Source organism: Ceratotherium simum, chromosome 25, assembly GCF_057802395.1.
Source record: "Ceratotherium simum simum isolate JZ-2026a chromosome 25, ASM5780239v1, whole genome shotgun sequence".
NCBI lineage: Eukaryota > Metazoa > Chordata > Mammalia > Perissodactyla > Rhinocerotidae > Ceratotherium > Ceratotherium simum.
In genome coordinates, this window is record NC_141924.1 from 860,528 (window position 1) to 888,337 (window position 27,810).

General features: G+C 51.7%; 1 protein-coding gene across 1 annotated transcript; it reads left to right on the forward strand.

Moving 5' to 3' along the window:
* Positions 1 to 27,648, forward strand: IL17REL (interleukin 17 receptor E like). The gene is made up of 15 exons (XM_087448564.1): positions 1 to 102; positions 4,270 to 4,297; positions 22,275 to 22,424; positions 22,625 to 22,734; positions 22,997 to 23,111; positions 23,367 to 23,411; positions 23,661 to 23,800; positions 23,974 to 24,045; positions 24,127 to 24,181; positions 24,678 to 24,955; positions 25,260 to 25,317; positions 25,492 to 25,655; positions 25,874 to 25,954; positions 26,198 to 26,255; positions 27,573 to 27,648. The coding sequence occupies exons 1-15, from the start codon at positions 1 to 3 to the stop codon at positions 27,596 to 27,598; spliced, it is 1,482 nt and encodes a 493-aa protein (XP_087304690.1). The 3' UTR covers positions 27,599 to 27,648.
* The last annotated feature ends 162 nt before the right edge of the window (positions 27,649 to 27,810 follow it).

Below are 27,810 nucleotides of genomic sequence, written 5' to 3' on the forward strand. Positions count from 1 at the left end.
ATGCTGACTGGGCTGGCAGTTGCCTTCCTCTCCCTGACCTGGATTACTTACCAGAGCCTGGCCATCCCCCGGATTGCAGAATGTGGCCTCTCCTGTTCTCAGGTGAGCCCCTGCCCGCTCCTAGGTCCCTGTCCCGAGGGCAGGTGGCCTCTCCTGTTCTCAGGTGAGCCCCTGCCCACTCCTAGGTCCCTGTCCCGAGGGCAGGTGGCCTCTCCTGTTCTCAGGTGAGCCCCTGCCCCCCTCCTAGGTCCCTGTCCTGAGGGCAGGTGGCCTTTCCTGTTCTCAGGTGAGCCCCTGTTCCCCCCACCAGACCCCTGTCATGGGGCAGGTGGCCTCTCCTGTTCTCAGGTGAGCCCTTGCCCTCCCCGAGGTTCTCCTCTTGAGGGGCCCTGGTACCTCTGCAAGTGGGCACTGGCCTGGTACCCTCAGCACAAGAGCAGTAGGTGAGGGGGTACAGAGTCTGGGGGGCGGAGGTGATAGGAGGTTGAGGGGACCTGGGGCCTGGGGATCCCTGTGAGGGGCCGGGCCGGACCTGCAGCTGTGCTCTGGGAATATTTGCTGAGAGCCTGAGGGGTCTCAGAGTGACCCAGCCCTCTGAGTGGCCGCGTGAGGGGCAGCCTGAGAGTCCCTGCCCCCCACACTCGCTGAGCCCTATCGTGTCATCGGGCTCTGGGCTCTGGGGCAGCAACCGGGCTTGTGTGGACACTGCTGAGGAAGTGCCACGGGGCACGTACTCATCCCGCTCGTCCTGGCAGGACAGAGCCGCGGGGCAGGAAACGTGCGGTCCGGGACTCCTCACCCAGGCAGGCTGACTCAGCCAACCCGAGGGAGGCACCAGCAGCACCGACGTAAACGTGTGCCCACGTCCAGGAGGGGCCCCCAGTGCCAGGCCGGCCCAGGCTAGGGAACACAGCCCGGAAGGTGTCCCAGGGACAGTGGGGGAGACAGCGGGGACACGGGCACGGAGAGAACAAGGCAGGTGTCACAGGGACAGGGGAGAGGGGACTTACTGAGCACCTGCTGTGTGCACTGTTCCAGGTGTGGGGACAGCAGGAGAGAGGCAGCCCTGACCTCAGGGACTCGTGTTCTAGGAGGAAAAAACGCGCACCAAGCCAGATGTAGGTGGTGGCGACTGCTGAGGAGGAAGTGAGGGAGCAGGGGACGGCTGAGCTGCAGTGTACTGGGGCCGCCCCACGACGGGATGAAATGGGACCAGAGTGTCAGGCTGAGGACTGAGCCCGGGGCCAGCTGTGAGAAGGAGAAAGAATCCCCCAAGGGGAGGAGGGGAAGGGGAGAGGAGGCTGGAGGGAGGACACTGAGACAGGAGTGGGGAGGACAGGTGTTTGCCGCCTGAGGCTCCTGCCCTGACAGGTCAGCCGAGGCCTGGGCACCACTCTGACCACATGGAGCTCCAGCCACTTTGGTGCCCTGCTGGGCAGTGGGGTTAGGGGAGCGGAGGGGCCTTGGAGGTGGGGGTGTCCAGCTGAGGAGGAGGGATCAGGAAGCGCATGGTGGGGGCAGCCCCTGGGGGAGCTCAGGCAGGACCCAAGATGCCAGGGGACACACGTGCCCACTGGAGGGCAGTCCTGGGCCTTGGCCACTCTTCAGTGAAAAACCGTCCTTGCTGACCTGACAGTGGGGGCTAGGGGGACAAGAACAGATGACCACAGCACGCTGCTGCTGAATAGGGCGATCAGGGGCTTCCCGGCGGCGGCCCGCAGAGGTGACTCAGCAGGGAGGAAGCACTGGGGACTCCACCCCAGGAACCCCGTCCCAGGACTCCCCCGCCCCCGCCCTGAGCCCCTTCCCACCGCCAGAAGCAGAGCCTGGGATGCTGGGTCCTTTCCTAGATGGAGCTCAGGCCCCACGGGCAGCATGGGGACCCAGACTTCACCCAAAGGTGCGCCTCGGGGTCCCACCCCACGGACACCCCTCTGCCTGCCAGGAATCCCCGAGAAGCCCAACGGAAACCCCGGGGGGAGGGGCACTTCTACATCCCGCCCTGTTCCACGTGGGCCCAGGGCGCTGGCCAGCCCTCTTCTGTGTCCCCAGCCCTCCGGCTCCAGGGACACCAGGATCCCTGGGTGGCATTTCCCACAACTGCTCTGTGGCCTCGACCTTTGCCCCTCCCGCTCCCTCTCCTGTGTCCCTGAGGGGAGAGGAGATATGGGCACTGAAGGGTCCACCTCCAGACCACATGCACCTGCCCTCCTCAGACACCCATGGGGCCAGCTCCAGCCTGCGTGGGCTTCAGGCCCAGGGATGAGCAGGCAGTGCCCAGTGGCCAGGACACAGGCACGCCCTTCAACCTCTCGGGCTTCCAAGAGCCCCCGCGAGGGCCTCTTTCCCTCCTTGAGGTCTAGCGGGTGGGGGTTCAGGCCACAGGTATGACCCAGGTTGCCAAGGGAGTTCTGAGCATCTGGGGCTGTGGGAGGGAGTGAGGGGGCCCCTGCCCCGTCTTGGTCCACTCAGGGCTGCGGCCCAGGCCTCTCTGCTGCCTCCTGTGCACTGGACTGGCCCCTACTCCTGCCCTCCTCCCACCCCCTGTCTGGCACATTCTGGAGGGGCACCCAGGTGGACTCAGCCCCTTTGTCTGGGCAGAGCCCTCTTGCCATCCCCAGGTCAGGCCCCCAGGGTCTGGCATTTGAGGTTCTGCTCCTCCCCAGGGGGCCGTGGGCAGGGCTGAAAGGATCGAGGTGGCTGGTCTAGTCTGTGTTCCTCCCACCTCAGCCAGTTCTGTGGCAGCTGGAGATTGAGGAGGGGGACACATCAGCAGTCTCTAGGGAGATATTATGGTGGTTGGAAAATAGGGATGGTGCCAACGGGCTGAGAATTAAAAGGCTGGGGAGGCTGAACGAAACGTGGAACAGGAAATGGACATTAGTGGAAGAATGGGTGAGCTCCCGATACAGTCGGGAGCTCCGCTAATGGGAGGGCCCCGGTGCTGGTCTCCTGGCTTCCACAAAGGCACCATCATTACGTGAGATATTGACATCAGGGACACTGTCTTTGCAACATTTCTGTCGATCTAAAATTATTCCAGAAAAAAATTTATTTAGAAAGGAGATGGAGTGGGAGATGGAACCACCAGTCCTGGCTGCACCACAGATTCAAGGAATGGACTTGACTTTTAGTCTTCCATCCTGCCACCTGTGCTACGAGCAGGAAGCCCAGGATCTCCATCTCGAGTCCCCCATCCCCCCACCCACGACTGTCGGAGACTTGGGATGCTGGAGGATCAGTTCTCCCCCCGGGGACGAACAGAGCCTCGGCCTGCTGTTGCTGTTTGCTGCCACCTGGTGTCGCTGTTGAGCCCAGGCCCAGTGCAGTCCGGTGCCCCAGGGCAGCAGCCGCTGGCTGGTTTGGATTCCCGCCGCTGGTTCCGCCTCTGGGCTCCCAGCACCCTGCTCTCTGACCTCATTCTCCCAAGGACAGCTCTGCAGCCCCATGGCCCACCTACTCAAGAGGGGTCCACAGGCAGTTCTCCTGAGAGATTCCAGAAGAGGGGGCCGGGCTCAGACAGGGGCCTGTGGGAGAACTGCGCCAAGCACCCTTCTTTGGGGGCTCCCTGCGTTGAGCATAAGGGGAGATAAGAATCAGCTGAGAGTCCAGCCTGGAAAGGCAGTTTGCACAGATCTCCCCGCGGCCCACACTCCGCTTAAGTCCCCTTCTCTGCGGGGCCTCCCCTGACCGCCCCGTGCAGATTTACAGCCCCCCGTCCCAACCCCTCTGTTCTTTCCCACGTCACTTCTCAGCATCTAACATGAAATGTAGCTCACTGATGTCTTACGCTCGCTGTGTCTCCCATCTCAGAATGCAGGCTCCTCAGAGGCAGGGACCTCTTTTTTTTTTTTATTAGTGAACTCAACACCCAAATGGTGCCAGCCCAAAGGAGGCCTCAACCACAGTTCACCTGAAGGGGGATGCGGGGCCTGCGGGAGCTTCGAATGCCAGCAGCAGAAGTGGGGAGTGTAGTCAGGGGCAGGGGTCTGAAGGTCCACGGGGTCCAGGTCACACCACTTACTGAGTGACCACTGCATGTGGGGCCTTGGGCTGGACTTTCACAGGGTCAGCACCCCTGGACACAGAGGAGGAACCAGGGGCTGTGGCACCCCCAGGCCATAGCGGAGAGTGAGAGGCAGGGTGGGGCAGGATAGGCAGGGCCGTGTGAGTCGCCTGGCCACCGGGGGTGGGGGGGGAGGCTGGGTTCAGGGGGTGGGACAAGAGGTGGCCCCGCTGACCTGTCACTCCTTCTTGTTCTGTCCCCAGGGCTTCGCCTGCAGGAGCCTCGTGAACTGTGAGTACCTCCCAGGCACAGGGGGCGTCTTGCCCTCCCGGTCTTTGGTCCACCCAGGCCACCAGGGTCCCCTTGTCCTTCCGGGGGCCAGGTCTGCCCTGCAGCCAGGGTCTCCCTCCCGGGCAGGGGGGGCCAACACTGCACTGGCCTCCACCACCCCCTCAGAGAGCAGAGCCCCCCACATCCCTGTCCAGGGCCTGGTGCATGTGGGTGAGGCCCCAGCTCAGGCCCAGAAGTCATGCCTTCCTATTTATTGGACAACCCCACCTTGCTTCCCAAAGTGGCCGCACCTGTTTGCATCCCTGCCAGCAATTTGTGGAAAGCCCCATTTCCTCTTATCAGACTTTTTCATTTTTGCATTTTTACATTTTTCATGTAAAATGACACCTCGTTTTAAAAATAGCTTTGTTGTCTTTGTAAACACTTTTATATTTATTAAAAGGAATATAAGTGATACAGGATATATAAGAAGGAAAGTTAAAATGAATCTTGCTCCAAACCCCCATAGAGAAATAAATATTGTTTACATTAGGAAAACATCATTCCAGACATTTTTGTAGGCAAATATACAGTTAGTAGGATAAACACATAAAAATATAAAAATGAAATTACCTATGCCACTTAAAATACGCATTTTATTTAATTTGACTTGAATTTAATAGTAAAAATAAACTGAAGAAATGGCTGAACTTTAATTAACTGTTTCTTCACGTCAAGAGATAGTATTTCCTCAAGGACCCCTCCAAGGTTAAGACGAGGTTACGAAACTGGCAGAGAAGTGAGAGTGTGGCTGGCTGCCCTCTCCCGCCCAGCTCCCCACAGGTCCGCATACCCGGGTTGGTCTGACCGCCAGGACTCTCCCCTGCCGGAGGGCGGAAGCCGTTGCTTTTACGTGAGCCACATCTTGTCTGAGCTCTTCCAGGGCCACATGAGCTTCCCACGCAGACCCTTGTCCTCATCGCTCGCGGTCACCTGGCAGTACCTGTGGAGCGGTCTGGTGCCAACCTGGGCTTCCGCCTAAGGACTCTTCCTGTCCCTCAACGCCACCACTTACCCAAATGCATCCTAGCCCCGCTGCTCTGAACCACTTCTCCTGGATCCCAGTGCGCTTTTCAGCCCACAGATGGCTTCTTTCCTAACATCAGAGAAAGTGTTAATTACACCGGAATACTCCTGTGAGCTCTCAGCCTCCGGTGTGTCCCTTCTTTTCACATCGGGTTATCTCCATGTTCCGTCACCTGGTTCCATTCATTTTGTCTTTCTCAACTGCTTTTTCGGTGGTTACGTCAACCATTCTAAGCCAGCAATTTAATTTTCAGTCAGGGCCACCCCTCTGCGCCTGTCTCCCATGTGTATCAGCTCTGAAATGGGGCTGCTTGGTCCTCGACTTGTCCCTCGGGTCCTCCTGTTCTGATTGTCCTGCTTTAGGGCATCTGTCTGTGGCTCCTTGTTTTACGGAATCTGCATCTGTATTAAGATGTTCTGGTTTGGAGGCGCCTGAGGAGCATCCCCTCCTTTGGTATGCTGTCTTCTGTCACATGTTCTTTGTCTGTCTTTTGAATTCTATGTTCCTTTCTCCCTCCAGCCACCCTTCCTTCTCTTCACTCATATTTTAATTTTTTCCCCATTATGGTGGTGACATTCTTTCCGTCTTAGCCACACGCAGCCCCGTGACTTATGTTCCCCCGCCCCCATCTGACTTTGCAGATGTCAGACTCACAGCTGCTGTGGGTGGTTCCCCGCCTTGCCGTCCTCACCTCAGTCATCACTCATCTCATCCAGTCAGTGGTTTCTGGTGGAGCGCATGCCCTCTTTGTTCCTTTCCTTCCGAAGTTGTCCCAGGACGTGGTGGTGGCCTCCCTGAATCCTCAGATGCAAACAGCAGCGAGAGAGTAAAAGAGAAGTGATGCACAGCGCTGACGACAACGCGAGGTGCAGGCTCCCAAACCCCAAAGATGAGCCCGAGCCCCAGGGTGTGTGAGGAAGCAGAGGGGCGTCTGACGGGGGATCCCTAGACAGACACCGTAATCATGGGGAAGCACGCAGCCAACTGTCCCGCTGCGCTCCTTGGGAGGTGGCTGACTGTGCGGGGCAGGGCCTGTGAGGAGCCCTGTGAGGCGGCTGCACGCGGAGAGGCTCGGGGTGGCATCAGGTTGAGCAGAGTGAGGACAACAGGGCAGGAAAAGAGGAGGCGAAGACGAGGGGAAAGGAGCCAGGAGCTGAGGAAGCAATCCCCCTGTTTTTAAACACCTCACGAAACAACTTGTGCAGTTAGGGAAGCCGTCAGAACCAAGACACCTGCTGAAAGCTCAGGGAAAGTGAATTCTCATAGATATATGCCACGGCGTAGCATCAAGGACAAACTCCAGACAGGTAATGGTGATAGAAGCAGACTAAGGGACAAATGGTGTCCTGGCAGATGAGGCAGTGAACCAGGAAGGCGGCGAGAACTCACCGTCCTGTCTTGTTTCAGGATGGTTTAGAATGCTCAGAAAAGGATGCAAGATATGAAAGAGTGACGTGAACAAAAATTAGAAAAATTCAGAGGCCGGCCCCGTGGCTTAGCGGTTAAGTTCGGGAGCAGTTCAGCTCCCGGGCACGCACCGACGCACCGCTTCTCCGGCCATGCTGAGGTGGCATCCCACATACAGCAACTAGAAGGTTGTGCAACTATGACACACAACTATCTACTGGGGCTTTGGGGGTAAAAAAAAAAAGGAGGAGGATTGGCAATAGATGTTAGCTCACGGCCGGTCTTCCTCAGCAAAAAGAGGAGGATTAGCATGGATGTTAGCTCAGGGCTGATCTTCCTCACAAAAAATAAATAAATAAATAAATAAATAAATAATTAGAAAAATTCAGAAATGAGGTGACAGCTCATTCAGAGTTAGAAATAAAGGAAAAAGTCATTTTAGAAGTGAGGGCTGCATTAGAAGAACACAAGAGTGAGTGGACCCAACACTGAAAGTCTTCAGAGAAATAGAAGGTGAAAGGAGGAAATGTTTTTTAAATCAAAAAGAAATGAAAAGAGATTGAAATGACGTGTGGCAATAGGCAAAGAATGTCTGAACCACAAGTGACAGGGACCCTGGGGACAAAAACAGAAGCAAGAGGACAAACACCAAAAACTACAGGTCAAGAAAATTTTTAACTTTTTTTATTGAAACTAGATATCGAAAGGGCAAACCACATACCCGAGAATAGCCAACCTATTCTAGTAAAATGACTGGATTTTAAAGAGAAAGAGAAAAATCTTTTGGGCATCTGCGCAAAAAGAACATACAACTGACCCTGGAAGGAAGGGACATGACATCAGACCCTTCAGTGGCAGCATTCAGGCTGGAAGAAAGTGGACACACAGCCACACGGTACTGTAATCACCACACTTCTGAGAGACCGGATCCTAGTCCTTCCCACCCCAAAGACAAAACGAGAATTCTTAGATAGAGGTACTAACCATCGCCACAATGGCAGTCATATGACAGCAAGTTCACATGTATCACCTTAAATGTACACAGCATCATATGTCAAATATACTCCAACAAAAGAAAAGCTGACCTCCAGGTGTCGTCCCCATGGGTCCCTCTGGAGGAATCTACAGGGAACAAGCTTCAGGTGAGAGAGACCCACATGGAAATGGGGTGAGAATCAAATACACGGCTGTTTGTAAAACTGAGACCACACGTTGAAAGGGAGATAGCGTGGTGTGTCCCAGCTCGATGCTCTGACGCTTTAGATAGGGGACAGCCATAGAAGATGGGGAGAGGATGAGAAAAGCAGATGCCGAGATATGTTTACTGTTCAATTCATCCTGTTCATTCATCAGTTCATTCAACCATCCTGGTTGGTGGTGCTGTGACTCTGAGACTCTATTATGTGGAACACAGCAAGTGGACGTGTTTCCATTCTAATCCCCGTGTTCTGGAGAATCAGGACCCTCAGCTTGCCAGAAAGGAGAAGCAGATTCATATAGAAAAGATGAAGTAAAACCTTTCCTCTGAATTGGTAACATCAATATGACCTCGTGAGTCATACTTGTATTTATATAAATATATCACAGCTCTGCCCACAGAAATATCCTAGAACCGAGACCAACTCATAGCCACGAGCCTCCCTGGTGCCCAGGCCGTGGTCTTGAAATACCATTGCCCACCCGGAGAGACCTAGCAGGGCTTCTGAGAGCAGTGACTGATTCCCAGTCTGGGGCAGAAATGTGCAAGAGCCTGAACTTCTTGTCTTATCAGACAGCAAGGAGGCTCTCAAAGGCTGTGGGGACATGGGAGCCAACTGAAGAAGCTCCTGTTAGCCAAGAGGACATCACCGGAGCTTCAAAAAAGAATAAGAATTGCAAGGAATTGCAAGCCATGTTTAAACTCATGCATTCATAATGATTTTGTTAAAAAAGAAAAATTGTTCATCGTCGGTGGATGAGAAGGAACCAGTCCATCATCTTGAAAACTGGGAAAATAAAAGAAAGAGTCAAGCCTCAATCCTGTCTTTCTTCTTTGAATGCTACCTTGAGTAGGTAATTATTCCAGCTAATAAATGGAAACAAAACGATAGAATTATCATATCGCCATTTTGCGTCTCCCAATGAATTGAGCGTCGCCGATGGCTGACATCAAACACTGCCGAGGTCCAGATGTGGCGTGCCTCCTTGTGAAAGCATTCAGCACCAGCTCTGGTCCCATCAGAGGACTCGATCCTGAGCGTGGTCAGGTCTCTGGGCTCCACTGCTGATTTGCCAGAACTACAGGGCACAGAGGTTGGTGCTGACCTGCCCAAGGAGGAAAGGAAATGCCAGTCGAGGACGCCTGGCGGGTTAAGAACCCTGTTGTTCATCTGAACAGCTGCAGGGAGAACTGGTCCACTAAGAGAGACCCAACAGATACCACGAGTTTAAAAAGTGGGCAAGACTCAACGATGCGTCTGGAGAGGCACATTTGGGTGATAAAACCCTAAAGAAATGCAAAGAAGTCATGACTTCTTGCCTCTGGAGTGAGGCAAGGAGCTGCAGTGGAACCCGGGGAGGCTGTCTTGGTGGTGGAGGCTGGGGAGACCGTCTCGGTGGTGAAGCAAGGCCGTCTGCTCTATGATAGTTTACTCAGCTGTGTTTCTTTTGTGTGCTTTCCAGTATCTATCGTTCATTTTTACAATAGAAGGGTTTTTAAAAGGGTCTTAGCATTTTGTACACCTTCAGCTCTTCAATATGAATTTTTGATTGTGAAGTTTCCTGAGAATTTCAGCAGGCATTTTCCAATGTGTGTTTTTTTCAACACCACCAAGCGATTACCTCAGTTCTGACACTGCCTATCTGGGGATAGCCTCAGATCCCACAGGTTAAGGGCTCAGTCCCACAAGACTATCCCCAACTTCAGACACCAGTTGCAAGTCCAGGTTGTCACCTGTGCTTCTGAGCAACTTCTGGCTATAGATCAGACACTCCCATGACCCCCTCCTCAGGTTCAGTTATTTTACTTGAGTGACTCACAGAACTCAGAGAATCATTTTACTTACTAGATTACCGGTTTATTATAAAAGGATATAACTTGGGGCCAGCCCCATGGCATAGTGGTTAAGTTCAGCACCCTCTGCTTTGGTGGCCTGGGTTCATGGGTTCAGATCCCAGGCACCGACCTACAGCATTCATCAGCCATGCTGTGGTGGCGACCCACATATAAAAGTAGAGGAAGACTGGCACAGATGTTAGCTCAGGACTAATCTTCCTCAGCAAAAAAAAAAAAAAAAAAAAAGGTATAACTCAGGTGGAAGAGATGCATAGGGCACAGTATATGGAAGGGGGTGGAGCTTCCATGCCCTTTCTGAGCGCGACTTTCTTCCAAAATCTCTGCGTGTTCACCAGGCTCTCAGAACCTCATCTGTTTTTATGGAGGCTTTATTACACAGCCATGATTGATTAAATCATTGCCTGTTGGTGATTGAACTCAATCTCCAGCCCCTCTCCCTCCCTGGAGGTCAAGGGAGGGACTGAAAGTTCCAATCCTCTTATCACAGGGTTGGGTCCCCTGGCAACCAGCCCCATCCTTAGGTGCTTTCCGTAAGTCACCTCATTAACTCAGGTGTGGTTGAAAAGGGCTTGTTATGAATAACAAAAGATGCCTTTATTGCTCTTACCACTTAGGAAATTCCAGGGATTTTAGGAGCTCTGTGCCAGAAACGGGGATGAAGACCAAATATATATTTCTTATTGTGTCACAATGTCAAACATTTTGATGGGAATTGCATTGAATTTATTGATCAATTTGAGGCAGAAATGACACCTTATCAGAGTTGAATGTTCCAACCATGAACATAGTGTGGCTTTCCGTCTATTTAGATCTTCCTCAGAGCATTTATTTACGCTTTTCAGAGGTTGAGGGATACTGTGAATAGTTTCCTTATTTCATTACACTTGCTAGTTGATTTTTGCTGGTGTAAAGCAATGATATTTTTGTATATTGATCTTGTATCCAACACACTTGTTAAAATCTCTTTATTTCTAATAGATTTCCCATTGAATCTCAAATGTTTGTACATAGATAATCACATATTCTGCAAATAATGCCAGTTTATAAACGTACATTTGTTTGTTGGTTGCTTGGTTGGTCTTATGGGATTGGCTCGAATCTCCAGGACAACGTTGACTGGGGAACCCTGGTCTTAGCCCTGATATTAATGGCAGTGATCCCTGAGGCTTACCATTAAGTATTAGGTTTTTTGGGTGTTTGGAGTAGATGTCCTCGATCTAGACAAGGAAGTGCCTTTTTCCCCCTATTTTGCTAAATGTTGTTTTATCATGAATATGTGTTGAACTTTATGAAAACTTTTTGCATCTATGAAGATAATCATATATTTTTCGTCCTTTAGTCTTTTAATGAGGTGAATTTGACTGACAGATTTTCTAATGTTGACCATATTGCTGTCCTGAAATAAATCCTATCTGGTCATGTTTAATATATTGTTAAATCAATTTGCTAAAATTTTATTTAGGATTTTGCAACTATATTCATAATGAGACTGGCCTATATTTTTACTTTCTTGTGTAAGTCTTAGAAAATTTAGCCATCATATCAAATATTGCCCCTGCCCATCCTCCCTCTCCTTTCCTTCTGGAACTCCAATGGACACGTCTTAAGTGTTTTACTTCTTTCTCCATATTTCTTAATCTCTCTTCTGTATCTTCCATCTTTTTGTCCTTTTGATGCCTTCTGGATAATTCATTGTGATCTTTCTTTCACTTCACTAATTCTCTCTTCAGTGATGTCCAACTGCTCTTAAAATCATTTATTGCATTTTTAATTTCTGTTTGTATGGGTTTCGTTTTTAGAAATTCTGTTTGTTTCTTTCCAGTGTGCTTGGCCCCTCTTTATATTTTTCCCCACTGCACATATTTTCAAGCTTGTCTGTTTAGCACACTTGGTCTGTAGTTTGGGTCTCACACTTCTGTGACTGGAGAACGTGGGGCTGTCATTTCCACTCCTTCTCCCTCTTGGTGTTTTGTTTCCTGGTGTGTTTGTTTCTCTGTAAATACATCTGCTCAACGCCCTTGAGAAATGATTCTTGGCCTTTCCTGAGGCCTCGGATGAAGGGGCCTTCCCCCAGACCAGAGTCACTTTTGTTTCTGAGTGGTACCCAGGAGTAAGGCAAGACTGTCAGGACCATTTCTAATTAAATCACAGATTGAGGCTTCTTGGGTCCCAGCACCCAGACCCACCAGAGGCTGCGGCTCCAGGAAGCTCTCCACTCGTCCTTGCCTGCTCAGAGCAGCTGGCCCAGGATTTGGGGAGGGGGTGGGTTTCTGCTGACTCCCCCTCACCCAGGTCAGGGCCTGGCGTGACACCAGGGCAGCTCTGGGGCTCCCCTGGTCTGCCTGTCCCTGAAGCCCTCGGCTTCCCTGGGCTATGAGATGCCCCAACAGACGTGGCTTCCTGGGCTCTGCATCCGGCTGGCCTTTCTCAGCTTGGGGCCTGATGATCCTGATTCTTTTATCAGCTTTCACAACTCTTTAAGGAGTTTAGTATATGTATGTTTTCTTCTCCAGCATTGTTAGCTGTCTTCAGCGGTAGAATTGGTCCAAATAGGGCCGGCCCCGTGGCTTAGCGGTTAAGTGCGCGAGCTCCGCTGCTGGCGGCCTGGGTTCGGATCCCGGGCGCACACCAACGCACCGCTTCTCCGGCCATGCTGAGGCCGCGTCCCACAAACAGCAACTAGGAGGCTGTGCAACTATGACATACAACTACCTACTGGGGCTTTGGGGGAAAAAAATAAATAAATAAAAATTAAAAAAAAAAAAAAAAAAGAATTGGTCCAAATAGCCTGGTCTGCTGTATTATGGGAAATGAAACTCCCAACTTGTTTTTAAACACACAGAGTCTTTCTTTGTCCTCCTCCGTCATTGCGAATTTAAATTCACCACCTGTTTACCAACTCCTGTGTCCACTGTTACTTTCTGTAACTCACTTCTTCCTTTTGAGTTCACATTTCTCCTTTTTAAATACATCTGTTAGACCTTCTAGTAAGGCTCTGTGGTAGTCTTTAAATATTTGATTAAGACCAAATATCTTTACTTCCTCCCCAGTCTTTCTGATGAATTTGAGTTCACAGTTATTTCCACACGGCAACAATGAACAGTTTTCCCCGTTTGAACCACAAACAACTCCGCGTGTTTCCACCCGCCTCGCTCCCTCCCCTACGTACTCTTCTCTCCTGTTTCTTCAGCTGAACTTGGGACAAGAGCCTGTTCTTATTTCACTTATTTTATTTTACAATAGGCAGCTTTCCTTTGTGTCCGTCATACTTAACTCTACATGTTTGCTCATTTCCATGCTCGTCATGAGCCCTTCTCTTCTGTTGCTCTACTATTTATTTTCTAGTTCTGGCTTTGATCCTTTTCTTGGTTGGCTGGAACAGGTCTTTTCTTTTTCCAGAAAAGGTCAAAAGATGCAGACTTTTCATTTCCTGCATCGAGGAGGAAGTTTTTGCACATATGAAGGGCCAGTTGGATAGAGAGAGAATTCTAAAGCCCAATCACGTCCCTTAGGGCCGCTGTGCACCAGGCTCCACGCGTGACCCTCCACGCAAGGGGATCAGGCTTGGGGATAAAGTTCTCCTCCCTGCACATAACCCACTAGCCCACCGGGCTTTCCCACGAAGCTGGTGGCCAGCAGGGGATTGGGCTGCCTCCTCAGGTGGCCTCTCCTCCAGTTCCAGCCACTGTCCTTGGGTGGTGTCCTTCCAGAAGGCTCTGAATAGTCTGTTAGATCCCACACATTAGTTACATGAGCTCCAGGACAATGGTGGGCCCAGGATGCTTGGTGCGGGGACCACACCAGGTGCAGGCAATTGTCTAGAACTTGGAGCAACTGGGAGGAGGGTTTTATCACTGACGCTGTTGGAACTGCCCGCACACGGTGATAATAAAAGGCAGACCAGCTTTTCGTTGGTTTAATGGTTTTTAAATCTCCATCAATCTGGTGGTGGGAGCCTGTGGTCCCCAACCTTACCCCCTCCTGCATTTGAGGACATGAGGGCACACTGACAAAGAGAAACTGCCAGGGGTATGAAGACAGTTGTGCCCCTGGTATTTAAGACTTCTTTTTTTTTATTATTGTTTTATTGTTTTCTTTTTCCCATTTCTGATCTCGTGTAAATGTAAACTGAGTTGGGAGAAAGCCCCTCCCAAGAGGCCACCACACCTGGGGAGGAATTTGGAAACTTGCTTCCCTCTTACACACGTCGTAATTGGGCAGGGAGAAGGAAACGACCTTTTTAGCATTATTGACATATGATTGACATAAAGCAAACTGTACATATTTTAAGTATTCGATTTGCTAAGGTTTTACATATGTGTACACCTGTGAAACCTTTACCACAGTCAGGATAACGGATGGGTCCATCACCCCAAAGTTTCCTCGGCCCCTTTGAAACCCTCTCTCCAGCCCTCCCCCTCCCGCTCCTCCCTGAACAGCCACAGATCTGCTTTCTGTCCATAGGGATTAGTTTGCATTTTCTAAAATTTTATATAGATGGAATCATGCAGTGTGTACTCTTGTGTCTTTCACTCAGCATAATTAGTTTTGGATTCCTCCTTGTGTAGCATGTGTAAAAAGCCCGTCCCATTGCATGGCTGTACACAGTCTGTTTGCCCATTCACCTGTTGGGCGTTTGGGTTGTCTCTGGTCTTGGCTACTAAAAATAAAACTACAGTGAACACTGGGCGAGTCTTTCTCATTACTCCTGGGTAAAGATCAACGTGTGAATGGCTGTATCATATAGCAGGTGTATGTTTAACTTTTAACGAAGTTGCCGAATTGTTTTTGTAAAGTGGTTGCACCATTTCACATTCCCACCAGCAGTGTGTAAAGATTCTAGTTCCTCCACGTCCTGTCAGCACCTGGACTAGTCAGTCCTTTTCACGTTGGCTGTTCCAGTAGTCACAGTGCTCATCACGCTTTACATTTGCATTTCCCTAATGTCTGATGATGTCAAGCACCGCTTCATGTGCTCGTTTGCCATTTATATCTCCTATGGTGAAGTATCTGTTCAAATATTTTGCCTATTTTTTATTGGGTTGTTGGTTTTCTTATTATTGAATTTGGAAAGTTCTTTATAGATTCTGAATACGGTTTCTTATCAGATATATGAGTTGCAAATATTTTCTCCCAGTTTGTGACTTGTCTTTTCAATTTCTTAACCGTATCTTTCAGAGAACAGAAGTTCTTAATTTTGATGAAGTCTAATTTACCAATTTTCTTTCATGGATCATGATTTCAGTGTTGTGTCTAAGAAATTATTGCCTTACCCAAGGTCACAAAGATTCTTTTTACTATGTTCTTTTAAAAGTTTTATAGTTTTAAGTTTTACATTTATATTTCCAAGTTGTGTTTTTTTTTTTGGTGAGGAAGATTAGCCCGGAGCTAACATCTTTTGCCAATCCTCCTCTTTGTGCTGAGGAAGATTGGCCCTGGGCTAACATCCATTCCCATCTTCCTCTATTTTATGTGGGATGTCTGCCACAACATGGCTTGATAAGTGGTGCATTCTGTCCATTTTGAGTGAACTTTGCCTTGCCCTATATACAAAGTTCACTCAAAATGGACAGAATGCACCACTAGGGCAAGGCATGGATTAAAGTTCATATTTTTGCATATGGATATCCAGTTGATCCAGCACTGTGTGTTGAAAAGACTGTCCTTTTCCCACTGAGCTGCCTAGCATGTTTGTTGAGACTCAGTTGTCCATACGTGGGCGGGTCTGTTTTGGGACTCTATTCTGTTCCATCCGTTTGTCTTTCTAGACACCAATACCACACTGTCTTGATTCCTGTACCTGGCTACTTTATAATAAGTCCTGAAATTAGGCAGTGTTAACTTCTGATTTGTTTTTCTTGATCAAAGATGATTTGTCTATTCTAGATCCTTTGAATTTCTGTATGAATTTTAGAATCAGCTTGTCAGTTTCTGGGGGAAAAAAAAGACCTTCTAAAAAAAGACTTTTAATCATGATTTCCTTGAATCTATACATCAATTGGGGAGAATTGACATCTTAACAATATGGAGTCGTCTGACCCATGAACCCAATATACCTCTCCATTTATTTAGGTTTTCTCTAATTTCTCTCAGCAATATTTTGTAGTTTTCAAGGCATAGATTTTGCACATCTTTTGTCAGATTTGTCCTTGAGTAGTTCATATTTTTATGTTATTGTAAATGGTATTTTTAAAATTTCAATTTGCAGTTGTTCTTTGCTAGCATATAGAAATATAGTAGATTTTTGTATATTGATCTTGTACCTTCAGTTTGCTAAACTCATTCATTAGTTCTAGTATCTTTTTTGTAGACTCCATCAGATTTTCTATAGAGGCAACTATATCATCTGCAAATGAAGACAGCTTTACTTCTTCCTTTGCAAACTGGAAAAGAAGTTTATTTTCTTGCCTTATTGCATTGACTAGGATCTCTAATACAATGTTGAATGGAAGCGATCAGAGCAGCGAACCTGGTCTTGTTCCTGATCTTAGGGGAAAATAATCCATTCCTTCACTATTAAATACAATATTAACTGTAGGTTTCTCATAGATGGCCTTTATCAGATTGAGGAAGTTCCCTTCTAAGTTTGCTCTGAGCTTTTATTAGGAATAGATATTGTATTTTGTCAAATAATTTTGCCATGACTATTGAGATTATATGTGTTTTTAAAAATTTGTTAACATAGTTAATTATCGTGATTGATTTTCAAACATTAGACCAACCTTGCATTGCTAGGACAAACCATACTTGGTAATTATGTGTTGTCCTTTTCTAGATTGTTGGACTCAATTTGCTGTGATTTTGTTAGAGTTTTTACTCTATGGCCATGAAATATATTGTTCTGTAGTTTTCTCTTTTTGTAATATTTTTGTCAGGTTTTGGTATCAGAGAATGAGTTCTGAAGTATTCCCTCACGTTGAATACTCTGGAACAATCTGTGTAGAACTGGTATTATTTCTTTCTTAAACATGTGCTTTCATTAATTTTCTCTATTGCTTTTCTCTTTCCCATTTCATTGGTTTTCACTCTGATCTTTATTATTTCCTTTCTTCTCATTACCTTGGGTTTTGTTACTCGTTTTTCCCAGTTTGAGATGTAATTGACATATAACGTGGTATTAGTTTAAGGTGTGTATTTGCTCCTCTTTCTCTAGTTCCTTAAGGTGGAAGCTGAGATCACTAATTTCAGCTTTCTTTTTTTTTTTTTTTTTTTTTTTTTTAAATATTTTATTTATTTATTTTTCCCCCAAAGCCCCAGCACATAGTTGTCTGTCATAGCTGCACATCCTTCTAGTTGCTGTATGTGGGATGCGGCCTCAGCATGGCCGGAGGAGTGGTGCCTCGGTGCGCACCCGGGATCTGAACCCGGGCCGCCGGCAGCGGAGAGCACGCACTTAACCGCTAAGCCACGGGGCCGGCCCTCAGCTTTCTTTTCTAACATAGGAGTTTAATGCTACAAATCTCCCCATAAATGCTGCTTTTGCAGCGTCCAAATTTTTTAATATATTGTCTTTTTATTTTCATTCAGTTCAAAGTAGTTTCCAATTTCCCTTTTCATTTCTTCTTTGGCCCGTGGGTTATTTACACATGTATTGTTTAGTTTCCAAATATTTGGATATTTCTCAGAAATATTTTAATGATGTGTAATTTAACTCCATTTTTGGTCAGAGAAGATGGTTTGTATGATCTGAATCCTTTTAAATTTATTGAGACTGTTTTATGGACCAGAATATGATCTATCTTGATAAATGTTCCATGTGCACTTGAAAAGCACACAGAATCTGTCACTGGGGATGGGGGGCGGTTCTATAAATGTCAATCAAGACAACTTGGTTGATTGTACTGTACAAGCCTACTATATCCTTTCTGATTTTCTGCCTGCTTGTTCTGTCAATTATAGAGAGAGAGTACTGAAATCTCCCACTATAATTGTGGACTTCTCTATTTCTCCTTGTAGTTTTGTCAGTTTTGTTTCATGTACTGTGAAACTCTGATATTAAGTGCATAAATGTTTAGGATTGTTATGTCCTCCTGATGAATTCCTCCCTTTATTGTTGTGAAATGACTATATCCCTACTAATCTTCTTTGCTATGAAATCTACATTGTCTGGTAGTAAGAGCCACTCCAACTTTCTTTGGATTAGTATTAGCATGCCATGTCTTTTTCCATTCTTATCCTCTTGCTTTTAACTTACTTGTGTCTTTATATTTGACGTGCATTTCTTATAGGCAGCATACAGTTGGTTCTTGCTTTTTTTTTTTTTTGGTGAGGAAGATTAGCTCTGAACTAACATCTGTTGCCAATCCTCCTCTTTTTGCTGAGGAAGAAGATTGGCCCTAGACTAACATCCGTGCCCATCTTCCTCTATTTTATATGTGGGAGGCCTGCCACAGCATGGCTTGGTAAGTGGTGCATAGGTCCGCGCCTGGGATCTGAACTTGTGAACCCCGGGCCACCAAAGTGGAGCACATGAACTTAACCGCTACGCAACCAGGCTGGCCCCCGGTCTTGTTTTTTTATACAATCTGAAAATCTTTGCCTTTTACCTATGGTATTTAAACATTTACATTTAATGTGATTATTGATATAGTTAGGTTTAAATTTATCACCTTCCTATTTATTTGTTCCATCTCTTCTTCATTAGCTTTTTCTTCTTCTGCCTTCTTTTAGATTAATTGAGTATTTTTGTGTGTGTGATTTCACTTTTTCTCCATTGTTGACTTATTAACTTAACTCTTTGCTTTGTTATTTTAGTGGTTGCTTTGGGGTTTATAATATACATCTTTAGCTATTATATTCTACCTTCAAGTGATAATACACCGCTTCACATGTAGCCCAGGTGTCTCCGCAGAGGACAGTTCCATCTCCCCTCTGGGCATTTGCAATATTGTACTCATACCTTCCCCTTTTACACATGTTCTAAACCCCACGTACATTATTATTATTTCACTTAAACATGTCAATTGTGTTTTAAACAGATTTAAATAAGAAGAAAACATCTTGTATATTTACCCACGTGGTATTTTATACAACATCTTGTATATTACCCATTTCTGGTATTCTTCATTCTTTTGATAAAATTTCCATCTGGTATCATTTTCCTTCCTACCAGGACTTTGTTAACATTTTTTTGTAGTGTGGGTCTTTTGGCGAGGAGTTCTTTCAGCTTTTGTATGCTAAAGAAGTCTTTATTTACCTTTCATTTTGAAGGAGATTTTCACATGGTATAGATTCTAGGTTGGCAGGTTTTGTCTTTCAGTAATTTAAAGGTTTTTCTCCTTGTCTTCCTATTTGCATTGCTTCCAAAAAGAAATTTGCTGGGCCAGCTCCGTGGCTTAGCGGTTAAGTGCGCGCGCTCTGATGCTGGCGGCCCGGGTTCGGATCCCGGGCGCGCCCCAAGGCACCGCTTCTCCGTCCAGCGTGAGGCTGAGTCCCACGTACAGCAACTAGAAGGATGTGAACCTATGACATACAACTATCTGCTGGGGCTTTGGGGGGAAAAAAGTGAATAAATAAAATCTTTAAAAAAAAAAAAGAAAAAGAAATTTGCTGTCATCCTTATCTTTGTTGCTCTATACATAACATGTCTTTCTTCCACTGTTGGCTTTTACAATTTTCTCTTTATCACTGGCTTTGAACACATTGGTTCCGGTGGCCTTGATGTCATTGTCTTTATATATCGTATACTTAGCACTCATCGAGCTTCATGGATCTGTGAGTTTATAGTTTTCATCAAGTTTGGAAAATTTCTGTCTATCATTTCTTTAAGTCTTTTTTTCATTTACCCTATTCCTTCAGGGACCCTAATTACACATACATTAGGTCATTTGAAGTTGTCCTACAGCTCACTGATGCTTTGTTCTATTATTATATCATCATCAACATCATCATCATCATCATCACCATCATCACCATCATCGTCATCGTCACCGTCACTATCATCACCATCACCATCACCATCACCATCACCATCACCATCATCGTCAACATCTCATCTCTTTCCATTTGCTTTTGGATAGTTTCTATTTCTATGTCAAGTTCCCCAATCTGTTTTTTTTCAATGTCTTGTCTACTCTTAATCCTATCTGATGTGTTTTTCATCTCAGACATTGTAGTTTTTATCTCTAGAGGTTGGATTTGGGTTTTTTAAAATATATTCCATGTCTATAGTTAACTTTTTGAACATGTGGAATACAGTTATAATAATTGTTTTAATGTTCTTGTCTGCTAATTCTAATATCTGTGTCAGTTTCAATCGATTTTTCTCTTCATTATTGGTTGTGTTTTCCTGATTCTTTGCATGGCTTATAATTTTTTATTGGATGGTAGACATTGTGAATTTACCCTGTTGTATTTTGGATCTATTTTCTTTTTCTTACAAATATTCTTGAGCCTTTTCTGGAATACAGTTCAGTTACTTGGAAACAGCTTAATCTTTTTTGGGTCTTGCTTTTAAGATCTGTTAGGCAGGACCAGAGCAGTGCTTAGTCTAAAGCTAGTTATTCCCCTCCTGAGGCAAGACTCTTGTATGTACTGTGCCCAGTGCCCCGTGAATCACAAGGTTTCTAGTCTGGCTGGAAACAACAACTATTCCTGACCCCGTGTGAGTGCAGGATACTATTCCCTCGAATCCTTTTGGCTGGTTCTGCCCCTGCCTCTGGTAGCTCCCTCACATCGTGTGCTGATCGATGCTCTGCTGTGTATCCTTTGTGCATCATTCTCTCCTCTCTCATACTCTGTCCTGCAAACTCTGGCCACATTGCTCTCCCCACACTCTCTGTCCCATTTTCTCAACTCAGGAGGGTGCCAGGCACCCCCTGAGCTACCCCTCCCTCTGCCACTGCCTGGAAACGCTCTCAGGACAGTGGTGCATCGTGGAGGTCACCTCATTTGTTCCCGTCTCTCAAGCATCACTGCCCTTTGCTTCCTCGTGTCCAGTGTCTTGAAGCCATTGCTCCACACATTTTATCTGGTTTTCCATGCTGTTCCTGGCAGGAGGGCAGATCTGATCCTCATGGCTCCATCTGGGCCACGGGGGGATCCAGAGTTGGATTTCTTTCCCATGAACACATTCAGACCCCGCAGTTCCCACTGCTCCTTTGAGTCTGTTTCTGAAACCATTCAGCATGGGCTCCGCTGAGTGATGGGCTCCCCGCTGACTCACTAACAGTGTGTTCTCCGTGCCTCGGTGGCAGTGCCACTGCCTCTCCTTCCCTGAAGACCTGGATCTGTGGCCACCTGCCTTCCGGGCAGGCCTTCTCCCTCGCCTACCTGCTTGCGTTTTGGTTGGAGAAAGGTCCCTGAGCGGGAGCAGCCTGAGACCCCTGGCCTGGGGAAGGACAACTGCTCTGTGCCCCTCAAGCCACAGCCTCGCCTCAGTTATCGAGGCCCTTGGGGGCTGTGGCCCCTGGGGAGCGCTTGTTTCTGCTTCCCTTTCTCTGCAGAGAGGTGTGTCTGTGTATCTCTGGCCGTCGTGCTCTGCTTCCCCTCCTTTCACTTGCATTGGCCATAGGGGAGGTCCCTCTCCTCCTGACACTCAGGTAGGGCTGCAGGGCTGGACACCTTGGTCCTTCACTTCCCTGAAGTTTTAGCCCTGTGGTGACCTCCTGATAGAGCCCCCAGGGTTTGCCTTGGGGGCCCCTGGAATTCTGGGCCCCCTGGAAGCACCCACTGAGCACACACACCTTCCCCTTCCTGGGTGCATTGTCCCCCTGGGGGTCACTCCCTCCACCTGACATATCACCAGGCCTGAATGCCATCTGTCACGCCTGTGGAAGAGCCACAGCCCTGAGTGCAGGAGGGAACCTGGGCTGCCGGCCCCGTGGGACAGGCCTCCTCAGGGCTCGGTGGCCTCCAAGTCTCCACCTGCAAACCTGGCAGAGCAAAGACAGCAAATACCGCTCAGCCCCCAATGCCTGAAAGTGAGACCCCAGCTCCACGATGTCAGGCCAACTGCCCTGCATGGCACTAGTCCAGCCACAGTGGCCCAGGCCCTGACCCGAGGGGGGCAGTCCCACCTGTGCCAGTGCAGCCACTTGCCTGCGGGCAGAGCCCTGGGCCGCAGTCACCTCGGGGTCATGTCCAGGTGCCCCCGGCATGCCTTTTCTGTTGCTCATCTTTGAAAGGGGGTGATAGGGCTTGCTGGCGTGCCAGAGGAGGGTCTCCTCTGCCCCTTTGCTGGCCAGGTGGGACAGCAGCTGCCCACGCTAAAGTGCAGCCCGCTCCTCTGACCTGGGCCCCACTCCTGCTGCCCACAGGCAGTTCTGAGTGTGGTCAGCAGTGGGCCCACCACTCACCAGGGGGCTGCTTCCCTGACTGAATTGGGGCAAGACAGTGAGGACCCCTCCCCAGACTGTGCAGCCTGGAGCTCTCCCCTGAACCAACCTCCCACAAAGCCTGACTGGTGCCAGGGGACCCTGTGGCACTCGCCCTCCTCCTCCTCTCTCCAGGGAACGTTTTCAACAGCTTCTGCCGGCAACCCCCCACATCCATGTCCAGGTCGCTCCTGGAGACCCTGACGCTCTCCACCGCCATGAAGTGTGCCCCCCACGATGGCTGCTCCCTGCTCCTGCGCGTGCATGCCTCCCTCACGCTGCATGGTGAGGGGCGGCATTGTGGGCCCAGCTGGCTGTGATGGTGGTAACACCCAGGACGTGGGGCGGTGGGTTCTGGGCTGTAATCCTCACAACAACGGGGGGTGGGGACAGGGGACCCTTCTAACTGCACTTCACAGTGGGGGTGGGGAAGGGGTCTCATCACCATGGTCTGACCAGTCCTGCCGGCCCCTCCCTTCACCCAGAGAGCCTGCGGGGCCTGGAGGCCTGTTCCATGAGCCTCGACACCCAGGAGACACAGTGTCAGAGCATGCAGGTCTCTAGGGCCTCCCGCCATCTGCAAGTGGGGCAGCAGGTGAGGCCAGGGCCTGACCCAGACCTGCTGGTCCAGCCCCAGGCTTTGCCGGGCAGTAGCGGCTGTCCCGGGCTGCTCCTGGCTATCCTCCCCTCCCTGCCTGAATTCACACCCCGTCCTGGGGCTCTGCGCCCAAGGCCCAAGGAATGGGTCCCCCTCCTGCTCTGCCCAGCCTGGGTTCCAGCCGTGTGAGGTGGAGCTGGCCTGTCCAGGGGTGGGCCGCAGCCCCAGGTGCACCTGGCTCACACCTGTACCGGCCCAGCTCCAGGTGCACTTTGACTGCTTCGAGGTGAGCGTGGCCCAGAGCCTCTATGTCACCCTGAGGACTGTTCCCCACTTCTGCGGGGTCCAGCTAGACCAACAGTACCACGTGGAAGGTGGGCACCCATGGGGCCATCCTGGGCACAGCTGCCGTCCAGCCTCTGGGGACTGACTTGGAGTGGGACTCACCCAGGGCAGCGGGCAGGGCCCCATGCTGGACAGCTCCTAGCAAGCGCATTTGGCTTAATTCAGGGTCCCAGCCTCCCTGGAGGGGAGGAGCTTCTGGAAACCACATGAACAGAGGCCCAGCTGTGAGGAAGGCCCCTGGGGGTAGAGTAGGGTGGGCCCACCATTGCCTCTGTCACTTGCAGCCTGCAGAGATGAGGACGTGAGGAGGAACATGCCGGACTGCTTTGGTGAGGCCCCGTTCTCAGGTGGGACCACGGCCGCCCGCCCCTGGGAAGACCCTCAAGTTGCTCGCACTGGGGTCTTCTGCCCCCTCTTGGGAAATCATGATGGGTCCTCTGGTGGGTGACTCCAAAATGCCTGGGTCTAGCAGGGGTCACCACCTCGAGAGTCTCAGGACAGATAGAGTTCTGTGTCCATGATCCTGTGTCTGGTGACCTCTGGTCCTACTGTGGCCCCCATTTGCCGCCCTCCTGCAGCCCAGAAGCTCTCCTACTGGGTGGACCGCAGCCACAAGGTGGTTCGGGTACAGGTACCCGAAGCCCCGGGGGGCCCCGACTACTATGTGCGGCTCTGCCTCAAGCGGTTCACCTGTGAGGATGCCGGCGCCCACGTGCTGGTGAGCACCATCCTAACCCGCGCCCCAGACCACGCCCCGCCGACCCCCAAGCCACGCCCACAGCCTCGCCCCTCCTGGCCCAAGCCTGCCTGCGACCAAGCCCGCCCGCCAGCGGCCCAGGCCCCGCCCCGCCCACCCGGCCCCCAGTGCCCAAGCCCTCCGCTCTGCTGCAGGTGACAGCCAACAGGGTCTCCCAGAACATCTCTCTGCCCTACAGCCGAGAGCTGCCGTGTCTGTGCCTTGAGGTCAGTGAGGGTGTGGCCTTGACTGCCGGGAGGGGACAAAGGGATGGGCAGGCCCTGCGCTGACCCTAGCCCCTCCTGCAGGGCTGGTCTGCGACCCCTGATGCAGTGCGGACCCAGACCTGCCCCTTTGAAGATGGCAAGTGCCCTATGGTGCCAAGGGGAGAGGAGGAGGCAGGGAGGAGATGCGAGGGTCAGAGATGCCCAGAAGGGTCAGCTGGCCTGGCCCAGCTGGGAGGGCTGACAGTGGGATGAGGCCTGGGGGCAGGACCAGCCTCAGCTCTTGACGGCACGTGGCCAAGGGTGTGTCCTGGGCAGACCCCTCCAGGTGGCAGAGTCTGTGCACGGATGTACAAGTGTGTGTGCGTGTGCGATGGCCTGACCCACCTGGAAGAACCAAGTCTTGTTGAGCGGGGCTCTCTGAGGGCCGCAGGAGGGATACCCTGCTCTTGGTTCCACTCAGTGACACTGCGCACGCACAGACTGGGGCCAGGGCCCAGAGACCCACAGGAGAACTGCCCTCGAGTTCCTGGACCTGGCCCAGTGGTCTCTCAAGCAAGTGCTAGGTCCTGTGGCCCACTGGCAGCTGAGGTAGGGCCCAGCTGACTCAAGCCTGGGGGGGTGGGTCCCTGCAGACATGGAGGCACTGTGGGACGCCATCCACTACCACCCGGGGAGCCAGGCGCTGAGCTGGGAGCCTGCCTGTCCCGTGAGTGGCCACGTGAGCCTGTGCTGGCGCCCAGGGCCAGGGGCCCATTGCCACGAGCTGGAGCACTCGGGCCAGTCTGCACATGGCAGGGTGAGTGCCCATCAGGCGGGGACGGGGGTGGGCGTGGATGGCCAGGGCCCTGACCTGAGCGTCCCTCAGGTGCGGTACTCGCTGGTGGACACACAGCCCCAGCTCTGCCTGAAGGTGAGTGGGCCAGGCCGCAGCTGCCACATGTACCATGAGCACTTGGAGAGGGGGGCGAGGAGGCACGCAGAGGGGCCTGGGCATCGGGGCAGGGGGCCTGCAGCCACACACCCCATGCCTTGCCCAGCCCTGGGGTTCAGACTCCCAGTGGCCCCTCTGACCCCCTTCCTGGTCTGACAGTGGGTAGAGCTAGGGCTCAGGGTGGGGAAGCCTCCCAGAGGGGCCTTCAGGAGGCCCAGCCTGTCCCAGCCCCCAACACCCCTACACGAACCCCACACCCACGTCTCCCGTGGCCTCTCTGCAGTTCTCCACCAGCCTCAACTTCTGGGTGAGGTGCCCATTCGAACAGCAGCACTTCCCAGGTGAGCTCCCCACGGGGCAGCAGGCGGGGGGCTGGCTCGGTGCCTTTGCAGTGTGAATGCAACAAATGATGCTCTTTTCTCCTCGTCAGGGAGGCAGGATGACAGGGTGCTGGGTCAGTGGGAGGGGGGAGGGGAGGTGGGTGGGGTGCTGGCCTCACCCCTCCACCTCCGTAGCCTGGAAGATGACTGTCCAGCCGGCGTCCTCTCCGAGCCACCTCCGGGTCACCTTCTTCTCGCCCAGCCCTGCCCGCTTCCAGGTGCACCTGTGTCACGGAAGGAAGACATGGCCGCCTGCCTGCCGCCCAGTGCTCCAGGCCACCCCCCTCCCTCCAACCTCTGTGAGAGCCGGGTGGGGTGGGCACCATCCTGGGGAGGGAGGCTGACCCCTCGCTTCCCTGCAGTCCTCTCAACCTCCCTGGAGGCCACCTGGGAGGGACAGTGCTGAGAGGGCTGACACCTCTGCACCACGCACATAGGTGTGCATGTGGGATGGGGACGCGGTGTGGTCTGGTCTGCCCCGCCCCCCCACCTGAAGACCAACCCACCCCCAATCCAGGGTGACCTCACAGCTGACCCTGCGGTTGCCTTTGTGGAGATTCCTGGGGATGAGGCCTGTGTGCCTGGCACCTGCATCCAGGTGGGTGGTGCTGCCCTGCCCAGCCCCCACCCACCTACTCCACTCCCAGACCTCAGTTTCCCCCCTGGCATCAGCTGACAGGGGAGCTCCTGTCTCCCCAAAGCTGCCCTAGGGCCCTGGCCTGCTCTGGGGGCCCCTTCAGCCCAGCATTCTCTCTGGGCCGGCCCTCTGGGGCATGCGGGCGGGGTGCAGGGAGGGGCTGCAGGCTGTGCTGACCCAGTTGCCTACTGTGCACGTCTGCAGGGCTGGAGAACGGATGTGAACTTCTCCGCCCCCCAGCAGCTGTGTGACCTCCAGTGCAGTGAGTGTGGGAGCCGGGCTGCAGGCTGGAGGGGGCAGGGATGGGCGGGCACTCGGGGGCTGGGCTGCAGGAGGCCAAGGGCTGGACCCCAGCTTCTGCTCTGAGCCTGGCCCCTGGCATCCCAATTTCCACTGTCAGAAGTGGGTGTGGTGTGCACTGCACAGGAGACTGGGGGTGGGGGGTGACACCACCCACCTCCCGCCTCGAAGTCAGGCCAGGTTTCCCAGCCAAGGTGGAGGCAAACCAGACAGGTGGTGGAGGTCTGGCCCTACCCCTGACATGGGGGTCTTGGCCCCTCCCGGCCTCCCCAGCATGCTTCCCTGGCCACACTGTGTCAGTGGTGCTGTGTCCTGCTCCCTGAGTGTCCACCACCCAGACCAGGGCTCTAGTTCCAACTGTCCAGGAACACAGAACGTCACTCCGCCCACCTTTGCCAGCCCAGCCACTGAGGCCCAGACTCCTGGGGCCTTGGGCTTGGCAGGACAGAACTAACCATGCAGGTCCTGGGTGTGGCCCAGGAGGGCAGCCTCTGCCTGGGGGCCCAGGGGGACCCCTGGGGTGTGAGTGGGGAGCAGAAGCTCTCTTGGCTGCTGGGTGGAGGGTGGACTGCAGGAGCCAGAGAGGCAGGAGGGGTGGAGGGGGCGACAGCATCCAGGGCTTCTCACCACCCTTCCCCCTGACGGGCCCCGCAGGGTCTCAGAACCACCTCGGAGCTCAGCCGAGTCACAGCAATTCCAGGCCAGCCCCAAGCCTGCCCCTCCTCCAGGAAATGCCCCAGGGCCTGCTAAGGATCTCAGACCTGTGTCCTCCACCTCCTCCTACCCCCCAGCAGAGCTTTTCAGCCAAGTCTGGGTCCCATTCCCCAGCAAAGGTCACCTCCGCAGCTCACAGGCCAAAGGGGTGAAGGTCACCCCTGGGGGCCTGGTGTCTGGACTGGAGCTCCACTACCCGCCAGCCAGGTGACCTGAGGGCTGGCCCTGGCCACTCCCGAGCCCCAGTGCCACACCGGGCGAGTCCCAGGGTCCCAGGGACAGGCCCGTGAACTGTGGGACGGTCTGGGCCCAGCTCAAGTGAGAGACATGAGGGGGTGCATACTGCTCTTGGGGTGCAGGGGCTCCTTCTGGAGATGGGACATGTGCCTGCTGCGTGGGCACTGGCTCTCCAGGTCCAGGTAGCCTGGGAAGGGCCTGCCCAGTGAGCCCTGCGTTGGGGTCTGCAGCTCCCTCTCCTTCCTCCCGCCCGACAATGGGGGAGGGTGTGCCCCCAGACGAGGTCGGTACTGGGCCACTGAGCCAGCCCCCATTCCTCTCTCCCCAGCTGCCACCCAGGGGACAGCAGAGTGAGGCCGGCTGTCTCATCAAGAACAAAAAAGTGCCAGAGCTGGACTCCTGGGCTGTCGCAGGGGGCCAGCTCACATCGGGGCACCCCAAGCTTCTGACAGCGAAGGCCAAGCCTCAGGGTGTGGGAGTGGTCTCACCTGGCCCCTGGTGTGGGACCCAGGCACCTTCCAGCTCCCCAGAGGCCTGCAGTTCCATGGAGGCCCTCAAGCTGGCCT

What these genes read in the sequence shown, in the direction of transcription:
- IL17REL (XM_087448564.1), top strand. Translation starts at nt 1, where the DNA reads ATGCTGACTGGGCTGGCAGTTGCCTTCCTCTCCCTGACCTGGATTACT. An exon ending in GAACATGCCGGACTGCTTTG is followed by an intron (nt 23,412 to 23,660) that starts GTGAGGCCCCGT and finishes GCCCTCCTGCAG; the next exon opens with CCCAGAAGCTCTCCTACTGG. An exon ending in TGCCTGGCACCTGCATCCAG is followed by an intron (nt 25,955 to 26,197) that starts GTGGGTGGTGCT and finishes GCACGTCTGCAG; the next exon opens with GGCTGGAGAACGGATGTGAA.